Here is a 27,640-nt window from a genome sequence, read left to right as displayed (position 1 = left end):
ACATGTATTTCTGATATTTTATGAATAATTGCAGTCCAGCTACAAGAAATTGGTTGCTTAGTCATCAATAATTGTAATTCGATCACTTAAGTATATACTTTGATATATTTTTGTTTTGCTTTTTTCTGTAATAGGATGGCCATTTAAGAGAGTTCACTTCTACCCCAAAACCAGCAACACATTTTGTTGATAAAGAACCAAGGACACTGAAAAAAAGTAAGCTCGTTACCTCAAACTGTGCGCCTAGGCTCCCTGGGGTGCCTCGGAGCACTTGCAGGGGTGCCTCAGGTTGGTAGTCCAGAACCAATTAAAATTATTTATGGTCAACGAAATAGGCAAAATCAGTGCATGCGGCTTCCAATAATTAAATGTTTGGTAAACTGAAGTGAATCCTGTTCCTCACCATATAACTGGACCTAGGGATAAAATGTAATCGCAACTTTTTTAACTAAAAAAAAAAATTCTGAAATTCTCAGTAAAAAACTTTTGGCCTAGGGGTGCCGTGAAAAAAATTCTATTACTGTAGGGTGCCATGATTCCGAAAGTTTGGGAACCACTTCCTTATATGCTAAAGAGGATTTTCATCTGAACAATGACAATTAGCTGGCTGGTCGGTACGGGAGGGTTTGGGGTTTCTGTATACTAGTTTATAAAATATACTGGCGCTGTTCTTTATGAAGGAAAAAAAGGGTACATTTTTATATGTACGTAGTGACTACAGCTGTTTTCATCATCTGAACATTGGTGACATCTTCTAATTAACTCCAGATCAAGTTTACTTAATTTTACTAATTACTCATTCACCTATTCTTCACAGCTAATATAGACCCAACTCGCCGGTATCTCCATCTCCAGATCATTGGTGGGAAAGCATTTCTAGAACATCTCCAAGAAGCTGATCCTTTGCCGGGACAGGTGTGCTCCACATTTACTCTTGGCTTACACTTCAGAAACCAACGCTTCCGCTCTAAACCTATTCCCTGTGCCTGTGATCCAGACTTCCAAGATGGCTTTCTGCTGGAATTACATAAGGACAGTTCAGGTTTGTTAAAAAAATAAATATATAATATCCATCCTTTTATTCTGGCTGTCCATTGTGAGACCAATGATATTTTACTATATCTAAAATGAACATTCATACAGGTTGAGTATCCCTTATCCAAAATGCCAGAATTTTGGATAATGAATTATTCTGTAATTTAGAGTATTTTTATATTTCAATGAGGTATCTTACATGTATGTTGTACAAACACATGAAATACACACAGATATATTTTATTTGTACATAAATCAAGGTTTCAAAACATAAAACGGTTTCACGGCGGCAGTTACGTAGCGTCGGCAGCTTACGGCGGCGGCAGTTACGTAGCATCCCTGTCAGTTTGTCTTTGTAAACCAGATATCCCCATCCCTCTCTTTATCAGCTGTGTTGTAAATGTCAAAGGAATTATTTTTCATGGTGCCTGAACAGTCTTTGACCATAATCTCATAGTTTATTTAGTGATGGTACAGAAAGTTGATTTGCAGGTGAAGAGGTGAATCTGAAATATACAACTAATGCCCCTTTCCCACTGCAGGTCTAAAACGGTAAATTGCCGATTTTTCAGCGCAATTTACCGTTTAAGGCTGCAGTGGGAAAGCGCCAGAGTTGAAATACCGGTTAAAGATAACCGGTATTTCAACCCGTTTAAAAGGCAGAGTCCTACACGGTTAAATACCATTTTTAAGGCAGTGGGAATGCCTTTTAAACGGTATTTAAACTCCAGGCAGTCCCTGTGCCTGATGAGAACTAGTAGTTCCCACTTTGCGCATGTGTCATGAGCGCAGTGCATAATAATAAGCTGCTCATTACATATGCACATATGTAATGAGCGGCTCATTATTATGCTCTGCGCTCATGACACATGCGCAAAGTGGGAACTACTAGTTCTCATCAGGCACAGGAACCGTATGGACCCCCGCTGCCTCCCCACTGCCCTGCATCCCCGGCCTGGATACCCGTGCAGGCAAGTACAAGGGGAGGGGAGATGGGGGCACAGGGGGTTAGGCACTCTTTACAGGGGGGGGGGGTGTTAGGCACTCTTTACACTTGGGGGGGTAGCCACTCTTTACACTTGGGGGGGGGGGGGGTAGGCACTCTTTACACTTGGGGGGTAGGCACTCTTTACACTTGGGGGGGTTGGGCACTCTTCACTTGGGGAGGGGGGGGTTAGGCACTCTTTACACTTGGGGGGGGGGTTAGGCACTCTTTACACTTGGGGGGGGGGTTAGGCACTCTTTACACTTGGGGGGGGGGTTAGGCACTCTTTACACTTGGGGGGGGGGTAGGCACTCTTTACACTTGGGGGGGGGGTTAGGCACTCTTTACACTTGGGGGGGGGGTTAGGCACTCTTTACACTTGGGGGGGGGGGTTAGGCACTCTTTACACTTGGGGGGGGTTAGGCACTCTTTACACTTGGGGGGGGGTTAGGCACTCTTTACACTTGGGGGGGGTTAGGCACTCTTTACACTTGAAGGGGGGGGTTAGGCACTCTTTACACTTGGGGGGGGGGGTTTAGGCACTCTTTACACTTGGGGGGGGGGGGGTTAGGCACTCTTTACACTTGGGGGGGGGGGGTTAGGCACTCTTTACACTTGGGGGGGGGGGGTTAGGCACTCTTTACACTTGGGGGGGGGGGGGTTAGGCACTCTTTACACTTGGGGGGGGGTTAGGCACTCTTTACACTTGGGGGGGGGGGTTAGGCACTCTTTACACTTGGGGGGGGGGGTTAGGCACTCTTTACACTTGGGGGGGGGTTAGGCACTCTTTACACTTGGGGAGGGGGGTTAGGCACTCTTTACACTTGGGGGGGTAGCCACTCTTTACACTTGGGGGGGGGGGGTAGGCACTCTTTACACTTGGGGGGTAGGCACTCTTTACACTTGGGGGGGTTGGGCACTCTTCACTTGGGGAGGGGGGGGTTAGGCACTCTTTACACTTGGGGGGGGGTTAGGCACTCTTTACACTTGGGGGGGGGGGTTAGGCACTCTTTACACTTGGGGGGGGGGGGTTAGGCACTCTTTACACTTGGGGGGGGGGGGGTTAGGCACTCTTTACACTTGGGGGGGGGGGGTTAGGCACTCTTTACACTTGGGGGGGGGGTTAGGCACTCTTTACACTTGGGGGGGGGGGTTAGGCACTCTTTACACTTGGGGGGGGGGGTTAGGCACTCTTTACACTTGGGGGGGGGTTAGGCACTCTTTACACTTGGGGGGGGGGTTAGGCACTCTTTACACTTGGGGGGGGGGGTTAGGCACTCTTTACACTTGGGGGGGGGTTAGGCACTCTTTACACTTGGGGGGGGGGGTTAGGCACTCTTTACACTTGGGGGGGGGGGTTAGGCACTCTTTACACTTGGGGGGGGGTTAGGCACTCTTTACACTTGGGGGGGGGGGGGTTAGGCACTCTTTACACTTGGGGGGGGGGGGTTAGGCACTCTTTACACTTGGGGGGGGGGTTAGGCACTCTTTACACTTGGGGGGGGGGGGTTAGGCACTCTTTACACTTGGGGGGGGGGGGGGTTAGGCACTCTTTACACTTGGGGGGGGGGGTTAGGCACTCTTTACACTTGGGGGGGGGTTAGGCACTCTTTACACTTGGGGGGGGGTTAGGCACTCTTTACACTTGGGGGGGGGGGTTAGGCACTCTTTACACTTGGGGGGGGGGGTTAGGCACTCTTTACACTTGGGGGGGGGGGGGTTAGGCACTCTTTACACTGGGGGGGGGTTAGGCACTCTTTACACTTGGGGGGGGGGGGTAGGCACTCTTAACATTTTAAACGGTTCACTGCAATGGGAATGGTACTTAAACGGTATTTAAAACGGTAATCTGCTGAAGTGGGAATGCTAATACCGTTTTAAATACCGTTTAAAAATACCAGTACTTAAAACGGGTCTGCAGTGGGAAAGCAGCATAACATACACAGCATCTAAACATGTTTACATGTTTAGTTGTTTGGGTATCTGTTTATTATGAAAAACTAACCTATATCAGGGTCCTCTAGCACAGTGGTTCTCAACCTCAGTCCTCAAAGACCCCCAACAGTGCACGTTTTCCAGGTCACCCTACAGGTGCGCTCATTATTCACATACACATTTTAAAAGATACACAGGTGGAGCTAATTATTTCACCTGTGATTCTGTGTGGAGACCTGGAAAATGTGCACTGTTGTGGGTCCTTGAGGGCCAAGGTTGAGAACCACTGCTCTACCATATAAAATAAATGCAAAACAAAGATCTGGTAAAGGACTGAACAATCTCACATTTACATTTTATTTGAACGGTCCTTTTATACAGCACTTGTGTTTACATATTGATATACCTATTTTTTTTTTTTTTATTATTAATGTCTTCATACCGCACTGTCTTATCCAGGTGATGGAAGCAGGATGGCTGATGCAACCACCCTATTATCTATCTGTGATCCCGTGCAGCTGGTGTTAATCAAGACGGACACAAGCGGAGAAACCACTTTAGTAGCATCCCACTTCCTGGAGTGGCGGTCATTACTGGGAATAGAGAATGGGGTGACCAGTCTTGCAGTTGAGCTGCATGGTGTAGGTGAGAAACATGTTGTTGCTTCCCCATTTCAGTGTCTAAGGGGGTTATTCTGTTTGATTCGGTACTCCGTGCGGACGCAGGGACATTATTTGTGTATTATGCAAGCACCGGGTGCGTGCGGCCACGGCAAACACATTGTTCGACGGGCGCACCCACCCAAGACTGCAGGGTGCGTAGGTTGGTTGGCTGGGGGTTTTATGGGCATTAACATGCAAATTGCCTGGTGATGCAGGGGGTGGGCAGCTGACATCACCGGATGTCAGCTGCCCGCCCTTTCCCTGTCGAGGGTGCACTCATATCTAACGGACCTGAGAGTCACTTAAATATGCGTGTGTACACCACATCATTCGATGGCGGCCATAGAGTGCGAATGGATGTTTTGCAAAAACATCCATTCACAGCCTTTAGGGCAACCCAGGGTGCGAGTTGGGGGAGGACTGATCTGCAGGCGGCGTTTAGTCCACACGCAACGATGTTAACTTTGCAGCGTTGCATGTGGACCAGAATAAGGTCATAAGGGTGCTCAAAGAGGATGTCTCCATTGTTTCACATTCATTGGCACTAGAGGGGGAGAGGCTTCATCTGATCACATTTCCTATGGCATTTCTCTGCCTTAAGCTAGAACTAACGATACTAACTAACTTGTTTGATTATTTTGTGAAAATTTTTCTGGAAATGCTTAGACCGCTCTGCCCTATGGTTCATTAATGCCCAATGAGGTATGCTTTTTATGATGTGGTTTTTGTTTGGGGGGTTTAAAGGCTGGATAGCATAATTTTCATAACCCATATATTGATTCTATTTGTTACTTAGGTGCAGAGTGCAAAATTCCAGTTGGACTTTTGAATGTCAAACTTGAAATGTATCCTCCTCTGAGCCAAACCCTATCACCAGAGATTGTCAGCACTCAGGTAACGGAGTAAGCCATAAATGCTGCTGCACTTGCTCATCACCTTGAATGACTTCAGTTTAAAGGCATTCTGTGTTATTAAACATTAGTTTTCCTCAAGCTCATTATAGTCGTGTATGTTACTGGAGGGGAAGAACAGTAATCTTGTGTGAATAGTGTAGTGAGAGGGTAAGGAGCTAGTAAGAGAATTGAGTTTTGTGAGGTGCTTGAAGTTTTGCAGACTAGAATAAAGCCGTGTGTGTGTGTGTGTGTGTGTGTGTGTGTGTGTGTGTTGTTGGGTTACAAAAGGTCCTGTAAATGGCACAAATCTTGTGCTGAATGGCATACTGGTTATATTTTAAGATGAGTGAATGTGTGTGTTGATCCATTTTTTATTAATGCATATGTAAATTAATAGAAGAATTTTAGATTTAATTCAGTGAAGTATAGGCAACCAATATAGGGGCTGACAGTCAGTCGAAGAATGTTCTGTAAGGAAAATTAGTTTATATTGTGTATCTCCCTCGCATCAGGTATTGACCTCTCTGTCTTCATGCATGTTCTTATTTCCCCTATTGATAACCTCCACTTGATCGTAAGACTCTCACTAGCTACCGACCCATCACTCTTCTTCCTTTTTGCCTCATAATGTTATGAGCATATTGTCCAAAACTGCATTAAAGCCCTTTCTTTCCTCCCACTCCCTGCTTGATCCATTTCAGTAGCTTCTGTCATCCCCACTCCTCTGAAACTGCTACCCTTATGATGATATCCTTGCTGCAAAATTTTAAAGGAAGCTAATCTCTACTCATTCTCCATAACCTGCTTTTGACATTTTGGACTACCCTCTCTTCCTTCAAATCCTTTACTCCCTTTGTCTACACGACATTGCCTTCTACTAGCTGTTGTCTTACCTCTCTCGCTCTTCCTTCTGTCATCTCTCAAACTCCAGTCCCCGTACCCACCTTTACTTCCACTAACAGTAGGTGTCCTTCAAGTATCTGTTTTTTGGCCGCTCATAATCTCCCTCTATACACATCCCCCTTAAAAGTGCTCATAACCTATTTTGACATCCTATATAATTTCTACACTGATATTCAGATATACCGTTCCTCTTGTCACCTATCTCCTCACTCTTATCTCCAACATTTTCTCTATCTCTTCTTGGATGCCTCATTTCTTTCCTAAAATTTAAATTGAAAATTTAGCTGATCATCTTCCCACCCTCAAGCATAATCACACTGGTTTTAGGGGGTTATTCTCATTCACTCCTTCTGACAAATTCCTTCTTAGATGGACAAAACAATGTGCACTGCAGGTGGGGCTGATGTAACATGTGCAGAGAGAATTAGATTTGGGAGGAATTTTACTTCAAAGTGAGATCTATATTGCAGTGTAAAAATAAAGCAGTCAGGATTTTCGGTACTCTTTACCTAGAAGGGCGCCCGTCGCGGGCATCGCGGGTACATTTATGTATGGCCGCGACGCGACCGACGCGATGCCCGCGATTTCCCATTGAAACCCATGTTAAACATGGAAATCGTGTCGGTCGCGTCGCGGCCGGCCATAAATGTACCCGCGATGCCCGCGACGCGATGCTCCCGATTTCCCATAGGAATCAATGTTAAAAGGCGCGATGGACCCGATTTTACTGTAAAATGGCTCAATGGACCCGATTTGGCCATAGAAATCAATGTTAAATGGGCCACAGAGCCCATTAACCCTTAAATGTCCCCCCCCAATTTTTAACGCCACCCCACGATCCACGCGAACCCGAAGCGTGGCGAGCGGCGGCGGTACGCGTCCTCCGACCTTTTCATGCCCTACTATCCACTAGGGCGTGGAGTGAGAATATAATAATGTGGCGAGCGCAGCGAGCCACCGAGCCCGAAGCGTGGCGAGCGCACGCGGATACCTTCACAGGTAGACGCGTCCCCTCGCGGGCTTCACAGGTGTCGGCGTCGCCAAGGACACCTGTGAAGCCCGCGAGGGGACGCGTCTACCTGTGAAGGTATCCGCGTCCCCTCGCGGGGCTCGCCACGCTTCGGGCTCGGTGGCTCGCTGCGCTCGCCACACTATTATATTCTCACTCCACGCCCTAGTGGATAGTAGGGCATGAAAAGGTCGGAGGACGCGTACCGCCGCCCCTCGCGGGCTCGCTGCGCTCGCCACGCTTCGGGTTCGCGTGGATCGTGGGGTGGCGTTAAAAATTGGGGGGGACATTTAAGGGTTAATTGTGCTTATTTGGGCTCTGTGGCCCATTTAACATTGATTCCTAGGGCCAAATCGGGTCCATTGAGGCATTTAACAGTCAAATCGCGGTCAATCAGCCTTTTTAACATTTTTCCCTATGGGAAAATCGCGGGCATCGCGGCCATCCCGATTTACCCGCGATGACCGCGATTTTTACCCCCGACGACCGCGATTTCAATCGCTGGCGCCCTTCTAGGTAAAGAGTACCGGATTTTCCCTGCACATAAACAAAATAACTCACCCAAATCAAATTCTCTCTGCACATTTTACAACTGCCCCCCTGCAGTGCACATGGTTTTGTCCATCTAAGAAGGAATTTGCCAGAAGGAGTGAATGAGAATAACCCCCTTAATCTCATTGGAGTATATTCAATGCGCTCGGCGAGGGGGGTTTGTACTGAGAGGATGGCTTTTTTTTGGGGGGGGGGGAGAAAAGCCCACTGCATTTTGTGACGAGACCCACCGTTTTGATGGCCACACTCGCCGTTTCCACCACTATTTTAAAAGATCCACTATCTTTTTATTATTTTATTCTGCACCTTTTATGTATTATGTGTATTTGTTCCTTTTGTAAATTAATATACAAGATATAGTGTATTTTAAAGTGAAAAACACTCTAGATGGTTTTCCTTATAAGTTTTCTCAAACTTAATTTGGCGCTGCGGTATGCATTTCTGTGAACTTTTAAATCATTTTTATTGTCCCTGTTAAGCGGTCTTTCTAATGCTGGCAATATGGGCATTAAAATGATATAGGAGCGCCGAATACACAGTGGTTTGCGTTCCCTAGATGCTGTGGAACACATCGTGGATGTCCGTGTGGAACGCATGGCCATCTTTGTTCCTGTCTCAACAGGAAGTTATTATTGCTTTATTGTAGTGGAACACAAGCTAGATGGGATCTTGCTTACTGTCTTAACAGGAAGTTTATTATTATTATTGTTCTGTTGTGGTGGAACACAAGCTAGATGGTCACGTGGAACGCACGCCCATCTTACGTCCGCCTACAACTGGAAGTGATCATTGAATAATTGCCATTCACTACTGAATAAAAAGACAGTAAAGAGTTTACTCACTATTGTAAAGCGCAACGGAATCTGCTGCGCTATATAAGAAACTGCAAATAAATAAATACTCATACTCTTAAGATAAACGATGATGATGATAATATTCAATGCTTATTGTATGGATTAAAGTCTGATAAGGTAAATACCAGTATGGGGTATTGGAAGGAGATGGATCCAGCAGGAGCTAATCTAAATTTAGTCATGTAAAATTATTTATCTCCATCTAATCCAGTGATTGCTAACCTTGACACTCCAGCTGTTGTTGAACTACACATCCCAGCATGCCCTGCTACAGGTTTTCAGTTTGGCCATGCTAAAACTGATGAAGGGCATGCTGGGTTGTGTATTTCTACAACAGCTGGAGTGTCAAGGTTAGCAATCACTGCTCTAATCTAAGTAATTTGTTAGGAAGCATCATATTCTGCTTTGGTTTAGACTTAGTTTAGTCTTTGTTCTATCAACTTATAGTGATTTTTACTATGGAGTCTTCTGTGTTTTAAATGCCACTTTCTCTCACTTTTCAGCTTGCTTTAGAACGACAGAAGGCTGCCGAGAAAGAACGTTTGTTTTTGGTGTATGCAAAGCACTGGTGGAGGGAATACCTACAGATACGACCATCCCATAGCTCCAGACTTGTCAAGATCTTTGCACAGGTTTGTAGTAGCAATAAATAATTATTTCGTAACCACAGACACTACCTTATTTCATTGTAGCTTCTTTGTCTTATTCAGTGGACTGACTGTTTCAGGGACATTGCACAGACCCGAATGCCACGTGTGCCTGGAAGTACAGGGCCCAGGATGCTTTGCAGCCTATGGCAGACATACTGGGAAGTGTAGTTCTGACTGGTGCTTATGGATTCCTCCCCCTCATTGTCAGTAGGAATAAAAGAGTGGTCATCAAAACTGGATCGGGCTTGGGTCCTAAGATAGACTTCTGTTACATTTTTTAGCAACAAGAATATTATTGTAGAATTCCTTGCGCAAAGTGACCCAATATGTAAAAAAATAAGCAAGTAGGGGTTTGCTAATTATTCCCTGAGGTTCCCAAACTTTCTTTAACCAAAGCACCCTATAGTGTCAGCGTTGCTTTTATGGCACCCCTAATACCCAAATTTCTTACTGAAATATTCAGCAAAATTATTAAATGAAGTAAATTGGGGTGCTTAGGGCCAGTTATGTGGTTATGCTTCTGTTTGTCCATACTTTATATGTTTGGCAGCCACCATCACTGGTTTTGCTTATCTTATTTTATTTGGTCAGAGACCACCAATGTGTGGCACCCCTGAAGTGGCGTGCAGCATATCCAAGATCCATGACTTCATTACACTTCACTAAAAGGCTGGGATGTTTTTCAGCATGCTATTTGATTGCATTTCAAATACTTTTTACGTTCACTGTAATTTTGACTTTTATTCAAAAGAATATTGGCTAATAGTATTTCCCTCTATCTGTCCTTGTCTAGGACGAAAACTGGATAAACCGTCCGGTTTGTTGTTACGTAAGTCCCCTGAGAGCAGGACGTCTATTGGACACACCGCGACAAGCTGCCCGTTTTGTCAATGTTTTGGGCTATGAAAAGGCCCCAGTTGTTGGCGGTGGCGGCAAGCAGGAGCAGTGGAGCACCATGCTGGCTTTTCTCTGTAGAAATAAGGTATGCTTTCAGTGATCTTTTATAATCTTCACCCTATTTATATTATGCATGCTTATTACTTGGGTAATGACAAGATGTTTTTTTTAGGTTTCTTTCAAAGATATTATTGTGTAGCTTTCGGTTATGTTTATATATAAACTTTAACAATAACTGCTTCTTGTTCCATAGTGTTTTTGGAATGCCGAATGTAAGCTGTAGCAACAAAGCCTACAATACTGCGTATTATAGTGCCCACAAAAGTAAATTGTTAAACACCAGCCAGTGATAAATACCTGCTTAGGTAATATGGCTGGGTACAAACTGAAATTACTCTCCCTGTATGCTCAAATCTTTATTCAGTTTTATTTCATTCTATCTGTTGTGTGTCTCAGGCTGGGCCTTAACAAAATCACTGATTATCAGTTCTACAATCCTGTTGTATTCTGTTAGGAATAGCAACACTTCTTATTTATTCTTATTAATGCTCATGTGCGTTTGCTTTTAAATAATGTTGAATGATTACTTAGTGAATGCACTATTCTGCTTATATGTATTACATAGTCTTAACAGTATAAAATGTTAAACTGCAATACCAATGTGATTGCTTAATGTCTGTACCAGAAGCACCATCATCTTGGTAATATTACTAAAGCTTCTGAAAATGAAAAGAGGCAATGTGCCCATATCAATCAAACAGATTTTATATATCATTTCTCTATTGCATCCTAAAAAAAATTATAGTCAGAATGTTATTGGTTGCTATAGGCAACATCACCTCTTTTCATTTTAGAACCTTTAGTAAATTTAACCCTTTGTATGTCAACATCTCTGTGAGAGATGTGCAAAATATCCCCCAAAAAATGCCAGTGTCGCTCACAATTGTTATATACATTCAAATAGCAAGAAAAAAAGTGTGTAGATGTTAAGGATAGCGCTCAAAGGTAACTATGGAACAAGACTATTACACCTTGAGAATAAATTAATACAAAACCAACACAACGTAGACCGGTCTTAAATTATTCAGTACTCCAGTTAACATGCATATGTAGTGTTTTCAGGGGTACTTGTGTATTATCACGGCGCCCGATTTAATCGATATCGCATCCGATTTTTGGGGCTTTTTTTTTATTTTTTGCCCGATTTGATCTGCGATGCAATTTTCGGCCAATTATTTATTTATTTTTTTTGTGCCAATTTTCGCCCATTTCCTGCTGATTTGCATGTTATTCCATCCTTGCACACCCCCAGGTGGTATGCGGTGTGATTTTTGGGAAAATGCCCCTGATTGTACAATTAAATATTGCATAGCAACGAATGCCAGCAAGTGGTATGCGATGTGATTCGCAATGTTAAATGCACCCCCATTATTAACGCCACCCCCACTATCAACGCCAACCCGAAGCGTGGCGAGCGCAGCAAGCCCGCGAGGGGCGGCGGTACGCGTCCTCTGACCTTTTCATACCCCCACTATCCACGTCGGCGTGGAGTTGATTTTAGATGGTGTGGCAAGCGCAGCAAGCCACCAAGCCCGAAGTGTGGCGAGCAGACGCGGATTACTTTACATGTAATCCTAGTTCCCTCGCGGGGCTCGCTGCGCTCGCCGCGATTCAGGCTCGGTGGCTCGCTGCGCTTGCCACACTATCTAAAATCAACTCCACGCCGACGTTGATAGTGGGGGTATGAAAAAGGTCGGAAGGACGCGTACCGCCGCCCCTCGTGGGCTCGCTAAACTCGCCACGCTTTGGGTTGTCGTTGATAGTGGGGGTGGTGTTGACAATGGCGGTGCATTTAACATTGTAAGCACCCATCAGGGTGATTATACAATTACAAATCGAATCGCTTCGCATGGCATGGCATGCATCACATGCCACTATATTGCATGCGATGCACTACGATGGAAATCGGGGGTGTGCAATGATGGAACAGCATGCAAATCGGATGGAAAAAGTGGCCGCAAAATCGCATCCGATTTTTGCATGCGATTTTCGGCCGGTTTTGTGGGCGCCGTGATAATACACAAGTACCTTTTTTATGTTTCAGGAATTGCAGTGTCTCCCCTACTAAATAAGAATAAAAAATAAATTATATTTCCTATATAAGGTAAACCTTACAGGTCGTTATGATGAATAAATCTGTTTGCATGGCAATGTTCACATCAATTTTGACAAATACACTTAGCACTCAAAGGGTTCATATCCACCACAGTTGCTGGTACTTGTTTCCTAGAACGGCGCCCAGATTTTTTACGTACGCAAACGTAGGGAAATCGCATCGCATGGGCCATTTTAGTGGCATGCGATGCATTTTTTTTTAAAATGTAATTTATTCACTGCTCTGTGTGCCCCAGGGGATCGGATCGCATTGCATAGCACCTCCTGCAAAATACCAATGCGATTTTATCGGGTGTGCGATGCCACTACATTAGTTATACAATGATATGATTGTATGACATACAATCATGGTTTACTCACCCCCCCCCCCTCCCCCCACTATCCACGCCACCCTGAAGTGCGGCGAGCGTCCTCCGACGTTTTCATACCCCCACTATCCACGTCGGCATGGAGTTGATTCCATATAGTGTAGCGAGCGCAGCGAGGCGAGCCCCGCTGATAACTTTACATGTATTCCGCGTCCCCTCACGGGGCTCGCTGCGCTCGCCATGCTTCGGGCTTGGTGGCTCGCTGCTCTCACACACTATATAAAATCAACTGCACGCCGACATGGATAGTGGGGGTGTTTTAGGACATACAATCATATTATTGTATACCTAATATTACATGAAAAATCGCATCGCACGGCAGTACAATCGCATGCAATGCGATTTCACTACGCAGAATACCTGACTAAGCAAATAGCTTAGTGGGCGCCGTTCTAGGAAGCAAGTACCCAGTTGCTTTCACCTGCTGTCTGAATAATTCAAATTCAATTTACTGGACTAACTATGGACATTAGCTTCAGTGTTATGTTAGTGTTTTAGATCAGATATGTTGAGGTACAGACAGCAGGGCAGCCATTGCTGTGTTTTCAGGTAGGTAAGAAGTGAGTGCTGGTTCCACTTAGGGCCTGATTCTGATTTACTTTCTAAAGCAAATTTTCTCTAATGGAAAAAAACATATGCACTGCAGGGGGGCAGATGTACAGTAACATGTGCAAAGAGTTACATCTGGGTGAGTTATTTTGTTTCTGTGCAGGGAAAATACAGACTGCTTTATATTTACACTGCAATATAGATATCAGTTTGAAGTAAAAAAACACACCCAAATCTAACTCTCTCTGCTCATGTTAAATCTGCCCCCCTGCAGTGCAGCATGTCAGTTAGAGAGAATTTGCTTTTGCAAGTGAACTAGAATCAGACCCTTAAAGAGCAGTTAATGTTTCTCCATAAGGGTAAATTTACTAAAGCGTCTAAAACTGAGGAGTGGTGGTGTTTCCCATAGTAACCAGTCAGATTGTCTGTCTATTACTTTTTCGATTGAAATAGGAATCAATTAGATTTTAGCTATTATTTTGCCAAGGGCAACATCGCCACTTGTCTGGTTTAGAGGCGTTAGTAAATCTACCCCCTAGTGGCAGTGAAACATTATAAAGCCAGTGAAGTGAATATAGAATAAATATCTTTGTGTGTTTATATTTTGTAGTTTGTGTGTGTGTATATTATAAAAAATATTTTTATTACATTTTGTTCTTTATTTTTTTTAATCCTATATGAAGGGTGATTGTGAAGACCATTGCAACCTTCTGTGCAGCCTTCTTCTTGGCTTTGGACTGGATGCCTATGTGTGCATTGGTACAAAAGGAAGAGGAGTGGCGCACACATGGGTAATGACTTGTGGAACAGATGGAGCAATTACCTTCTGGGAGAGTTTGACGGGACAGAGGTGAATAACAGGCACAACCTTAGTTAATGAAAATATAAATAATGGTTATACATTGAGCTCTGCCAATGTAATTAATCTTTGTGTGACACTCCCAAATATTTGTGTAAAAATTATTTCACCTTGGCAGACTGGTACGGGTGTTAGAATTTTGGTTGCACTCTGGTGGAGGAGTGGGCTGCCCAGTGTCCTGTGGTCAGTGGTTTGAAGATCCATAATGTTCCTTTCTGCTTTATAAGGCTTGCAATGAAATATGTGCAGCTCACAATTTACCATAGAAAAACCTTACCAAAAAGGAAATATTTACTTGAACAGCTACTGCAAAATATCTACAAGAATATACTGTGCTAAAAAGAAGCCTGGAACAATACCCCCATAATCTCAAGTTCAAGTAAAACTTTTTCCATTAAGCTTTTGATTTGATGCTGGGACTATGGGTATGATAGGGTCTGGGGCACCAAGCAGATAATTTCTTCAGAGTGGCTCCTCTTCCCTTATACCCTCTCCGGTCCTCAGGAACCATTTTCTTTCTTGGTGCCTTTTTTAGGAGTTGGCTCTTTTTACGCTTTGTGTTTATTTTTTCTTTAACAAACTTGGGCTGTCAGTGCCACAGCATGCTGCATGGCTACTGACAGGTCCCTCTCCCAGCAGCCAGTGGATGGACCTGTTGGCTGCTCCCACCAACCACCTCCTGGCACTTGGAGGGAACTGCGGCTGGAACAGAGGCGTGTCTCTGTTCACAGAGAACCAGTAATATGGCTCTCTTGAGGCAGAACCAGCAGACCTTGCAGTGGCGTTCAGTCTTTTCTGAGAATTCTCTAGGCCACTGGGGTGTTTTCAAGCCCCTTACAGGGCCAATATGAAGCAGTTAAGAGTGCAATTACCTGCTTATACTTCAACATGCCCCACACTATGGTGAGCATAGCTACAGGAGGGAATATGTACACCCTCTGAAACGGCCAAGGAGCTGTGAGGGCACGGCCAGATCTAGCCCCTTACTGACGCAGCCTGTTTTTGCCTTCCTGACAGAGGCCTTTTTTTCAAATCTGACATGTATCACTTAAGTGGGGATAACTTTTTTTTTTGCTTTTACTTATCCCAGTGATTTTGAGATTGTTTTCTCGTGACACATTGTACTTTAAGTTAGTGGTAAATTTTGGTCGATACAGTTTTTTTTTTTTGTGAAAAATACCAAAATGTCGTAAAAAAATTGAACATTTTGCAATTTGCAAAATGTTAAATTTTCTGCTTGTGAGACAAATAATCATACCACTCAAAATAGTTCATAACTAACATAGACCATATGTAAACTTTATGTGTCATTCATTATTTCAACTTTCTTTTATTTTTTTTTGGACACTAGGGGGCAGCAGAGTCAAAATTATATAGATAACACAGTAAACGCTGCAATTGTTGTTCACATTTGAACAGCCAATTGCAACGATCGCTGCCCCCCCTGGGCAATGAGGGAAGATGTCTGCTGTCAGGGACAGCAGACATCGTCCCTCTGTCACCGCGTCTCTAGACGCGGTGACACTTTAAAGTCATGACGTACATTTACGTCATGTGTCGGGAAGTACATCCCGACCATGACGTAAATGTACGTCAAATGTCGGGAAGGGGTTAAAGTCCTGGACAGAGGCAGTTTGTGGTTGTGTTTGGAAGCCATCAGGTCCACTTAGGATGGATTAGGAGACAAAAGACGTCCTGGTGAAGACCCATGTGAATGTCCTGCTGACTTAGGAAGTCTGCCTCCCAGTTTAAGACTCCTGGGATGTATGCTGTAGACAGAGAAATCAGAAACTGTTCTGCACATTTCAAGAGTGCTGACTTTCCTACAAAGGCTTGGATTTGTTAGTGCGTTGTGCCTCCCTGAAGGTACAGGTCTCCACCCTCTCTGTTCTATTTAGACGAGTAGCAGCCTCGCCAACTATTCACACCTTCTTACAGGAAGTGCTGAACTTACAACCTCCATTCCTTTCTCCGGTGCAGCCCTGGGATTTGCCAAAAAAGCTCCAAGGTGCCCCAATTGAGCTGCTGGAATCGGTTCATCTCTCGTGGCTCCTGTGGAAAACTTTTTTCCTAACGGCCATTGCATCCAGCCGCGGGGTGTCTGATTTGGTGGCCTTGTCTCATTGTTTACCCTTTCTGTTGTTCTATGAGGATAGCACGGTGTTACGCTCTCGTTTGTACCTTCTAAAGGTGGTGTCAGGTTTCTTGTCCTGAGCAGTGCATGCAGCGCATCTTTGCAGAGCTGCGACTTAGTCCTCTGCGCAACGATTAGCAAGTTTAACAGATTTGATACCTTCGCCTTGGAAGTTACTGCTTCTGTGCAGCTCTAGATCATACCCACCCTTAGGGGGACTGCTTTTGGACGTCCCATATTCCAAGCATCCACCGTAGGCTGAAAGGAAAAAAATGGGATTATTTTTTTTTTCATTTATTTTACCTGTATAATCCCTTTTTTCTGAAGCCACTCTAAGGCGTCTTTGTGGGGCAGGGTTGCTTAGGGACACTAACAGCAAGTGTGTGCTTGTGCTGAATATGTGTTCCGGTTTGTGTGTTTCTTTTCTCTCTTCCGCTTGTTACCACCCACTTGTTACCTTCCCCTGTCCTCAAGAACCAGTTATTGTATGAGGGAGGAGGAGCCATGGGCTCCAGTTCTCTAAAGAAGTTATCTTCTTGGTGGCTGGATCCTCCAGACCCCATCATACCTATAGTCCCAGTATCCATGATGGCTTCAGAAAAAAGGACTTTTACAGGCAATACCAAAAATCCCCTTTTTGTAGGCTAAAAATGAAATGCAAAATGCTAGTGATATGGATTGTACCAGGGTCTTGAGCTGTAAAACTGTCTAAAGGTGCGTACACACGTAAAGATTTTCTGTCTGATCTATCTGGTGGGAACAAAAACCTGGAAATGTATGGGAGCATATGACCATCAAAAATTTCCAACCAAATGCAGGGAAGGTGAGACAAAATATATGCTTTGTTATATCAGAATGATTAAACAATTTGTCTGACTGATCACTGTCTGTTTTCAAGTGTTTGGGAACAATTTTTTGATTGTCCGTTGCTCCCATACAGTACGCACCTTTACACATGTGAGGTTTAGTAGCTGAGAGCCCTTGATGTATGCACAGGATTCTTACACAGACTGTTATTAAAAGGATTTATGCTGCCCGGTGAGCATTTATGAAAGATTCCGACAGATTTCTGCATCCTCTTGAGTTGCTGTTGAACCGCTGTGTAGCAAAGGAGAGATGCATCAATCCTTTTATAGAGAAGCTTCCCATAGTAACTGATCAGCTTCTCGATAATTCTTAAGTACATTCTATAAAATAAGTTAAATCTGATTTCTATGGGCATCTTTTCCACTTGTCTTTTATAGATACATATCTGCGAAAGTCCTGTAATTATGACGGCATGCATTGTATCTGCGGTATTGTTTTTTATGTCTTTTTTTTAATGTTCTCTTCCTACAGATACATCCATAAACCTATCAACCCAGATGATCCTCCAATGGTAGAACAGCCCAAACCTCTCTATCCGTACAGAACCATAGGCTGCATCTTTAACCATCAGCGGTTCTTGGCCAATTGCCAGCCTTCAGATTCAGTTGATCTGTGCGTGTTTGATCTGAGTAATGAATCCAGGTGGAAGCCAATGAGTGAGGAAGCCATTAAATCCATCTGCTCTCCTGGGGCTACAACCTCCCTCCCTCCATTCCCACCACTCTGCAGCTCATTGGTTGATGCCGCCACAGAAAGTAATGAAATTGAGATACAGCTGCGAGTTCTTGTATCTGAGCATAGAAAGGTATCACCCAATATGAGTTTACTGCATATCCTCTTACTGTTTTGGGATAAGGTGTATAGAGATGGTATTGTTCAATACATGATCTTCTGGGACAGCATGGGTAGGGATGTTGGCTGCAGGGCCATACTATGAACCAACTGATAACATAAAATAGCTTTCAAGTATAGTGTCAAAGTGCATAAAATCTGCACATAAACCAAACACATTGAATTTTATAAAAAAGTTAAGTTGTACCTTTTTTTATTTTTTTTATTTTCAGGATCTTGGTCTCAGCACAGTTTGGGATGATCAACTATGCTATCTCTTGTCACCTGCTCTGGCAGCATATGAGATTGAGCGAGCCACAGGAATCTCCGCAGGGAATGAGGAATTTCAGGATGCCATAAGGAGAGCTGTACCTGATGGTCATACATTCAAAGGGTTCCCTATTCACTTTGTGCATCGAAATGCAAGAAGGGCTTTTTCTACTTGTCTGCGGTAATCTTGCTATTTATTACACCAAAGATCTCCATAGTTTAGCATGTAACATTTCTGTTGTCCTATTTTGTCAAAGGAAATGACTTAAACCAGATATCCACTCAGATTTTTTTTTTTTTTTTTTTTTTTTCGATTCCTAAATTATATAAGGATCCAGACCGGCACTCAGCGAAGGTGAAGAAAGATATTTATTCCATAACGTGCAGAGACCGTATCCATCAGCTGTTTTTGGGTAAACAGCTGCTGGTTACTGTCTCTGCACGTTATGGAATAAATATATTTTTCTTCACCTTTCCTTAGTGCCGGTCTGGATCCTTCACTGCCTGTGGGGGTAAGTGTGTTATAAATTCTAGTAGTAGTCATTTCTTCTTCGGGATTCATGGACTCCACAGGGTTAACCTTGGGGTTGTAGGCGGATCCAAAGGACCGGGCACCAATTGGTAAAGCTAGATATCCCAGGATGCTCTGCTCCTCTCCCCCTATAACCCTGCCACCATGCTCTGGATATCTGTTTTTTGTTGATGCCAGCAGGAAGCTGGATCACAGTTTTCTCTGTGGGATTGTTATGAGGCAATCCCAAGCTTTATTTTACTTTATTATTTTATTTTTGAGCGTGCAGAGCTGTAAGTCCTTGTGACTTTCAGTGCTGCAGCTCTAATACCCTGGCAGGTGCGGAAAACTCACCAATGGCCTCAGCCAAGTGGGAACTTTTGGCAGAGCTGCTGCCTGCCATCTAGCACTGTACGTGCTCCAGAGCCTCAGCCATTGTGACCAGCGCAGTGGGGACATGTAAGCGCGCGTCTTTATGGAACAGCTCTTAATGCTGTCTGGCCACGGGTCTGGGAGACTGCCCATGGCGCTGGCGTGGACACTGCACACCGAGCCAGGGACTCCACTTAACCGCCAGGGCATTTGAGCACAGAGCCAGGGTATTGTTACCCACTTTAACAGGGCTCTCTGTACCGGTGGGGAAAGTCCAGCATAGGGGAGGTGGTGCTGGCCTGAAGCTCCTTCCCCAGCTTTGGCGGCAGTCCACCACAGGCTTCCAACCTTTAAGCTGTCTCTCTCACTCCAACCTTCCCCTCAGAGATGCTGGCAGCCATCTTCTGCATGCTGCTCTGGGAACGTTGTTCTGGTCTCCCCTGTAAAAATTCTGTTGCTGACAGGTGTTTTCCGCATTGGTTTCCTTACCTGCTCCTATAGAAACGGAGTAGTTGATAAGGTGCCCATTGCAATGTATTGTGCTTGTATTGTACTTCTATTATCTGCATTGTATGTGACTGTGTACTAGTTCTGCTGTCTACTCACTTTTTCAGCTATATTGAAATTTCCATCCAGTGACCATTAGAGTTATTAAGGAGTTATCCTATTTGTCACATAATAATCTACACACAAAGTCACCCTTGTGGCATATACCTAAGGTGTATATGCGCGCGCACACATTCCTTGCTGCCATGGAAGGGGCGCAATAAGAAAAACTTCCCTAACCCGCTTTCATGTAAATCATGTGCTGTAGGTCTGTCTGAGCAGGATGTCATACAGAACAAGCTTGTGTGTTCACTGTTATACTCCTCCAGGCCAATCTGCCACTGCTGTAATTCCTCAGGAGCCTCCATGGTGGATCACCTCAAACCTACTATGCCAATTCCACTGCATATGGGGCAGGTACCTCTGCCATGGGTTGATATTTTGTCTACCACAGTACAAACCCTTGCACAAACATCTCCCCTGTAGCAGGTTCTGAGGGGGTGGAGGTAGATATTACCACAGTAGTTGATGTAGTGGTGCTGATTGAAACTATCAAACTGGTACTATTATCTGATGATGGTTAACCTGTAACTGTAGCAAAAAAATATGGATATCTTTAAATGAAAGAAAGTTAGATCAGCGTTCCACGCAGGGCCGGAGCTACCACTAGGCAGCTTTAGGCAGCTGCCTAGGGCGCTGGCCACTAGAGGGCGCCCCAGTACCATGATCATGTAAAATAAGTATTTTACTGGACATCGTGCGTTGTAGGGGAGTCTGACACTTCCCCCAGCACATTTTGCACATTGGAATGCTGTTACCCAGGCCTGGGAGCAGGTACTGCATTCTGTGGGTGATTCCTGGGCTCAGCTTCCAGCAGCAGCCAGCAGTTACAGTATGAGGCTTGTGTCATGTCCCTGCTCTTCTGCTTCCTGCTGCTGCTCTTCACAGAGATCGTCTGGTAGCTCCGCCCCCTCCAGCACAAGATCCGATGGATCCTGCCAGCAGCCAGATCATCCAGACATACAGCAAAGGTGACTGGCACATACTTTATGTATTTGAGGGAGGGGAGGTGCAGGGATGGTTTTACATGTTAGTTGGGGGAAGTGCAGGGCTGGCGACATGTGTGTTGCAGCTCTGGGGAACATGTGATTTGGGGGAGGTGCAGGGCTGGGAGACATGTGAGTTGGTTGAAGTGCAGGGCTGGGGGACATGTGTGTTGGGTAATGTGCAGGGCTGGGGGACATGTGTTTTGGGGGAGGTGCAGGGCTGGAGAACAGTGGCGTAAGTTCATCCAAAATGCCCGGAGGCAAGATATAAGCTGGTGCCCCCCCCCCCCCACACACACACACACACCCCCCCACACCAACATATATACATAGCTATAGAGAGGGAGAATGAGATAGGGGGAGCAATGGAGAGAAAGAGAGGAGAGTGATAGATACGGAATAATGGAGAGAGAGAGAAACAAGTGTCAGAGATGGGTGAGAGGGGTGTCAGGCAGAGACAGAGGGGGGTTAGGTAGAGAAAGGGGAGTCAGGCAGAGAGAGAGAGGGGGCTAAGGCAGAGATAGAGGGATGATGGCTCAGGCATATAGAGAGGAGGGTGAGGCAAAGAATGAAGGGGTTCAGGCAGAGAGAGAGGTGGTTCAGGCAGAGAGAGATAGGGGGTAAGGTAGAGAGAGGGGTGTCAGGCAAAGAGAGAGACAGAGAGGGGCTAAGGCAGATAGAGAGGAATGAGAGGTCAGGCATATAGAGAGGGGGTGAGACAGAGAACGAGTGGGGGTCAGGAGAGAGGGTTGAGAGAGAAGGGTCAGTTAGGTAACATGTAACGCATGTATAGCTCCCAGCAACCTGCAGCCCCCTGACCTTAGCCACACCGCTGGTGCCGGGAGCTGCAGGACCAACCATGCCTCTGCTAGCCGCCATCTCGTCCTGGAGCCCGGGGCTGCAGGTTTGAAGTTTCACTAGAAAGACGCTAGCTCTGCAGCGCCGGCGGCTGTCTATCACCGCCTGCTTAGCCGGTGATAGACAGCCGCCGGCGCTGCAGAGCTAGCGGCTGTCAGGAGGCTGTCGCAGACGGGGGTGGGGGGGGGGGGGGGGGTGTGCCGGGTGAAAGAGCGATGTGCCCCTTCAGTGCTTAGCGCCCGGCGGCTGGAGCCTCCGTTGTCTCCCGGAGTTCCGCCACTGCTGGAAAACATGTGTGTTGGGTAAAGTGCAGGTCTGGGTGACATGTGTGTTGCAGTGCTGGGTAACGTGTTTTGGGGGAGGTGCAGGGCTGGGGAACATGTGTTTTGGGTGAGGTGCAGGGCTGGGGAACATGTGTGTTGGGTAAAGTGCAGGTCTGGGTGACATGTATGTTGCAGGGCTGGGGAACGTGTTTTGGGGGAGGTGCAGGGCTGGGGAACATGTGTGTTGGGTAAAGTGCGGGGCTGGGGGACATGTGTGTTGCAGGGCTGGGGAACGTGCAAAGCTGGGGAACATGTGTTTTGGGTGAGGTGCAGGGCTGGGGAACATGTGTGTTGGGTAAAGTGCAGGGCTGAGGGACGTGTGTTGCAGGGCTGGGGATGGAACATGTGGTTTGGGGGAGGTGCAGGGCTGGGGAACATGTGTTAGGGATGAGGCTGGGTGCAGGGCCTGGTTACATGTGAGTAAGGGAAACAGCAGCGTGCAGGACAGGGGTACAGGTGTGTGAGGGATACAGATGGAGCGGAACTTATCTATCCAGGGGATGGCGATGGCGACGCCAGCCGCCATCCCCTGCCCCCCGCCATCTGTATGCCGGAAGGGGACGCACGCGTACCCCGCACCCCCCCCCCCCCCCCCCCCCCCCCGCAGGGACAGGATTGCGTCCGCCTCGCCGCCCCGCCGCCCGGATACTGAGACCCGCTCCATCTGTACTTTGAAGTACATTGCTGCGCACCAGGTGCCCGCACAGAAACATATATATATATATATATATATATATATATATATATACTTTATTCCTAACGAATAACGAAACTGGGTAGGGGGGGGCGCATTATTAGAAGTTTTGCCTAGGGTGCCAAACTGCCTTGCACCGGCCCTGGTTCCACGCTATTTAATGGATATACAAAAAGAACAGTCTACAACTCCCGGAAAAGGTTTTCCATGTCTAAGAGAATCGTCTCCAGGTATCCACTCCCACCAGAGGATTGTAAATTATTGGAATCCCCTCCTCCAGTTGACTCGCATGTACACGGCTGGAAGCCTTCCATCTTACCAGTTTGTACGGGTTCATTTTTAAGGAACCGTTTTGATAGACCTATGGAAAAATTCTATTTTTATGGTCACAGGGCTTTTAAAAGACAAACAGTAGCAGCGTCTTGGGCTGTTAAGGCATTTGACTACTGGCTTAAAGTCACAGAGGATGAATTGCCAGCTAATGCGTCTCCGGTTTGCAAAATGTGCATTATGCAAATTAAACAAGCAGCATCATGCATTAGTGATGCGGTATCTGATGTAGATATTTTGGCCGGACAGGCTTTAGCTACTTCGATATTGGCACAATGCATTGTTTGGTTGCGTTCGTGGAAAGCTAATTTTGATTCCAAAAGGAGCTTAGAAGTGTTGCCTTTCACAGGTGAGGTTCTTTTTGGGAAGGAACTTAATAAAAAAATTTACTCTCTGGCGGCATCCAAGATGGTCTGTTTACCCTCTTCTCCCACACCGTGGGCTAAAAGTAGACCCTTTCTAGCCCAAGGGAAAGCAAAGAGACAGGGCTTCCCAAGACACTCCAGTACTGCTAAGCCCAAGCCTGAGCCATGGGCCACCAGAAAGCCCCTTGCTTAATTTGGTGGACCCCAGGGTGGGAGGCAGCCTTCTTCAATTTGCACAGGAATGGTTCATCACCATTTCCGATGCTTGAGTGAGGGAAATTGTGACTTCCGAGTATTCAGTGTCCTTTAAGGGTCATTCCACTCGTCAATACTTTTTTGCTTAAGCCTTCCAGCAGATCCTTTTAAAAGCGGAAAACTTCCAAGTGGTAATAAAGTCCCTGGTGCAGTCCAGAGTAATAATTCTAGTTCCACAACACCAGAGTCCACGGATATTACTCAATTCTGTTTTTGGTCCTCAAATTGTATTTACAGGCCCATTCTAAATGTAAAATCTCTAAGTTTGTGAAAGTACACACATTTTGCATGGAAACTTTGCGGACTATAGTGTTGGTGATGGAACCAGAGGACAACATGGTGTGTTTTGCAATTATGTTCCTATATTTCCAGTTTCAGGCACTTCCATTTGGCTTGTCTACTCTTCACGAATGTTATGGCAGTCATGGCAACATAGCTTTGTCCATGGGGCATAAGGATGATACCAGTTCTCAGAAGCAATTGCTTGATAACCTTCAAATGACTGTGAAGTTCCTTTAGTGTCATGGGTGGCTTCTGCACTGAAAAGAATATGCCCTCATATCGTCTCGATGGATGCTACACCTGGGAGCCGTGCTGGACTCTGAAGTTTTTTTTTTTTTTTTTTTTTTTTTTTAAATCATCCCACAATCACAATTCACCTGGTATTGCAAAATTCTCAGCGGAATTCTCACGTTGTCGTCTTTCGACATGATTGAGTGGGCGCTGTTCCACTTGCGTCCTATGCAGAAACTGATTCTATCCAAATGAGACAGCCAGCATCAGCAGATTCAATCTCAAAAAATGGTGCTGACGTTGGCTACAACTATCCCTAACCTGGTGGCTCTTATCCATCATCTGAACCAGGGAAGGCCGTTCGGGGTCCACAACTGGGTGGTTCTCACTACAAACACCAGCCTGCGAGGCTTAGGGGCCGTAGTAGAATCCCGATCCTTGCGAGGAAATGGACCCTTGTGGAATCTGTTACCCATCGATGTCTAGGAGATACAGGTGGTGGACAACGCATTGCTACAGGTGCAAGACTTTTTGAAAGGCAAACTTGTCCAAGTCCAGTGAGACCATTCCACGACTGTGGCTTATATAAATAATCAGGGCGGCACTCGCAGTGCAAGAGCCATGAGGGAAGTATCCAGGATACTCAAGTGGGCCTAACAACACCTGTCAGCAATATCCGTGATGTTCCTTTCAGGTGTCCTAAACAGGGAGGCAGACTTCCTAAGTCGGCAGGATGTGCACTCAGGGGAGTTGTCCTCTCAGACGTATTTCTTCTCCAGGTGGAACAATGGGGTCTACTGGACGTGGATCTCATTGCATCACGCCACAATCACATGGTACACATTTACCGGTCTTGGTCCAGAGATCCTCAGGCAGTATTCCATATAAATCAGAAAATTGTAGTCCCTGCCTTGGATTCACCGGATTTGTTTCCTAAAGAGCGCTCCCACGTTGAAGTCCGAATGCTTCGGATTTATGTGGACCATACCAAGTCTATGAGAAAATCTGACACTTCATTCTGTATGGATTCCACAAATAGGGTTGGAGAGCCAACAAACTCGCTGGATCTGAATAGTGATTGCACAGGTTTATGAACAAGATAATCTTCCAATACAGCATCAATATCTGCACATTGTACTAGGTCGGTTGGACCGTCATGGGCAGCATGCCACGGGGCATATGCAGAACAATTGTGCAAGGCAGCTATGTGGTCCTTTGTCCACGTTTCTAGGGTTTTATGCCTTTGACACATTCGCCTCCCAGGATTCCTCATTTGATCGTCAGAAATGTATGGTCCCTCAGACGGGTTCCCTCCCTTAACTAAACTGCTTTGGGACTTCCCCAAGGTTAACCCTGTGGAGCCCATGAATCCCAAAGAAGAAAATGAGTTATGGTAAGACTTGCCTTTTGTTATCTCTTTCTTTGAGGTTCATTGGATCCACAGGGCGTCTGCCCTAACACTCCTGGCCTATTCAGACATTTATGATTTTGGTCACTGGTTCCCTCCTTCTGCACTGGTTCCCTCCTTCTGTCTATGAGTGACTGTACTGTAATCTTTCTACTTCCGTTTCCAATTCCTGCTTTTAATCTGGTTGACCAAACTGATATCCAGAGCATGGTGGCGGGGTTAGAGGGGAGAGGAGGCGAGCATCCTGGGATACCTAAAAGCTTTACTGATTGGTGCCCAGTCCTGTGGATCCCATGAGCCTCAATGAAAGAGTCGACAAAGGTAAGTCTTACCATAACTTAAATTTTTGTGCAATTATTATTTGTCAATAGAAGTGTGTTAACTTAGAATTATCTTCATCACAACAATTATTTTTATCAATAAATTTAAAAATATTACCCAGGTAAAGCTGACTATAGACCAGATCCCCCATCTCCTGCTGAGTGGATTGCACTCGTCAATACTACCCTTTCACATGAGCGATTTTATGTATACTAAACGAGGTTGTAAGAATAAATATCAAAGTTTGGGGTCTCTGGCAAGATTCACAATTTTATGTTACTTACGACTAATGACAGGCTATTGTTGTCATGCTTTGCATCTCTGGGGTGTGCCCTTCCGGCCTCACACACATGACTATCTCCGACCCTTAGCTCTACCAGTACTTTTTGCTATATGCTCGTCTGGGATTGTTTTATTCCGTAACTGATTTTGTTTGAGAAAAGCATACAAAATTGACACTGTGTAAATTGTTTATTTTTAAGGTTTTATGAAAATCAATAACATACACTTGATTTAACTAAAAAATAATAAAAAAAAGCGGGCCATAGACCTAAAGATTTATTGTCCAATCTGGCTGGTTGGAACAAAAATCTGCTAATATCCGAATTACCGTTTTGTCATTTTTTTTTTTTTACAGCATTTCGAAAGAAAATGGTCAACTGTCATTTTGCACCCACAAATTACCAGATTTTTATGCCAACCAGCCAGATGGAACAATAAATCTTTGTGTATGGCCAGCTTTAGTGAAGCTGTTCAGTATGTGTAACAACTGTAATTTGGCCAAACACCCCGATTTAAATTTCCTAATATGGGACTTCTGTTGAAGATAGGATGTTGCCCATAACAATCAATCTGATGCTGCTACTTATTTAGCAAATTCTAGAAGATAATAGATGGGATGTTGCCCATGGCAACCAATCAGATTATATCTATTATCTGATAGAATTTGCAAAATGAAAGTCTGGTGGTGCAACGAGTCCTGTGCAGAACTGATACCCTGTGTAATAGCTCAGTATTCTGAGCTATTCTCAACCTCGGTCCTCAAGGACCCGCAACAGTGCATGCTTTCCAGGTCTCCACATAGAATCACAGGTGACATAATTAGCTCCACCTGTGATCTTATAATGTGTCATTTGTGCACCTGCCGGGTGACCTGGTAAACGTGTTCTGTTGGGGGAGCCCTGTAATAGCTGGTTGATTCAGTGACTCGGTGTGGTTGCATTTCTTGCAAAAATATCAGATGAAGCCCTGCCAAGCGGGTAACCTTTCTAGATTGATTGACAGATATATATGTTTTCTTTTAGGTCTTTTTTAATATGCTTCTTTTTCTCTTTTCTTTTTTTGTGTTTATTACTCTGTATGTATTGCACAGATCCCCATTCTGTGATGAGATTGTTGGCTGTCGGGGAGATCAGATACGACTGGCGGTACGAGTGCGAGTTTTCACGTACCCTGAATCTGCGTGTGCCGTGTGGATTATGTTTGCATGTAAATATCGCTCTGTGTTATGATACCAATATCACAATCTTCTACCAACCTAGAAATTACTTCTGTACAAGAATGTTTTATATATATTTTCTAATATATGTCAAATTGTATTTATTTTTTTAAATATTTGATAAATGAGAGATTGCTTTATATAATAATAAAAAAAAAATCCTATATTGAGG

General features: G+C 45.0%; 1 protein-coding gene across 1 annotated transcript in view; it reads left to right on the top strand.

The window, feature by feature from the left end:
• The window catches only part of CEP76 (centrosomal protein 76), a 33,545-nt gene extending 5,906 nt beyond the window's left edge, over window positions 1-27,639 (top strand). The window contains exons 3-12 of the mRNA XM_083187683.1: window positions 135-216; window positions 818-1,042; window positions 4,415-4,600; window positions 5,414-5,511; window positions 9,332-9,460; window positions 10,272-10,460; window positions 14,151-14,317; window positions 17,799-18,132; window positions 18,392-18,609; window positions 27,343-27,639. Coding sequence (XP_083043809.1) covers window positions 135-216; window positions 818-1,042; window positions 4,415-4,600; window positions 5,414-5,511; window positions 9,332-9,460; window positions 10,272-10,460; window positions 14,151-14,317; window positions 17,799-18,132; window positions 18,392-18,609; window positions 27,343-27,481 — 1,767 coding nt within the window. The 3' untranslated portion in view covers window positions 27,482-27,639. The remainder of the gene's footprint in view (window positions 1-134; window positions 217-817; window positions 1,043-4,414; window positions 4,601-5,413; window positions 5,512-9,331; window positions 9,461-10,271; window positions 10,461-14,150; window positions 14,318-17,798; window positions 18,133-18,391; window positions 18,610-27,342) is intronic.
• Window position 27,640: the final 1 nt, after the last annotated feature.

The sequence above is a fragment of the Crinia signifera genome, chromosome 5 (genome assembly GCF_055691185.1).
Source record: "Crinia signifera chromosome 5, ASM5569118v1, whole genome shotgun sequence".
NCBI lineage: Eukaryota > Metazoa > Chordata > Amphibia > Anura > Myobatrachidae > Crinia > Crinia signifera.
The sequence above is the reverse complement of the archived record's forward strand: the minus strand, read 5'-3'. Positions and strand labels throughout refer to the sequence as shown.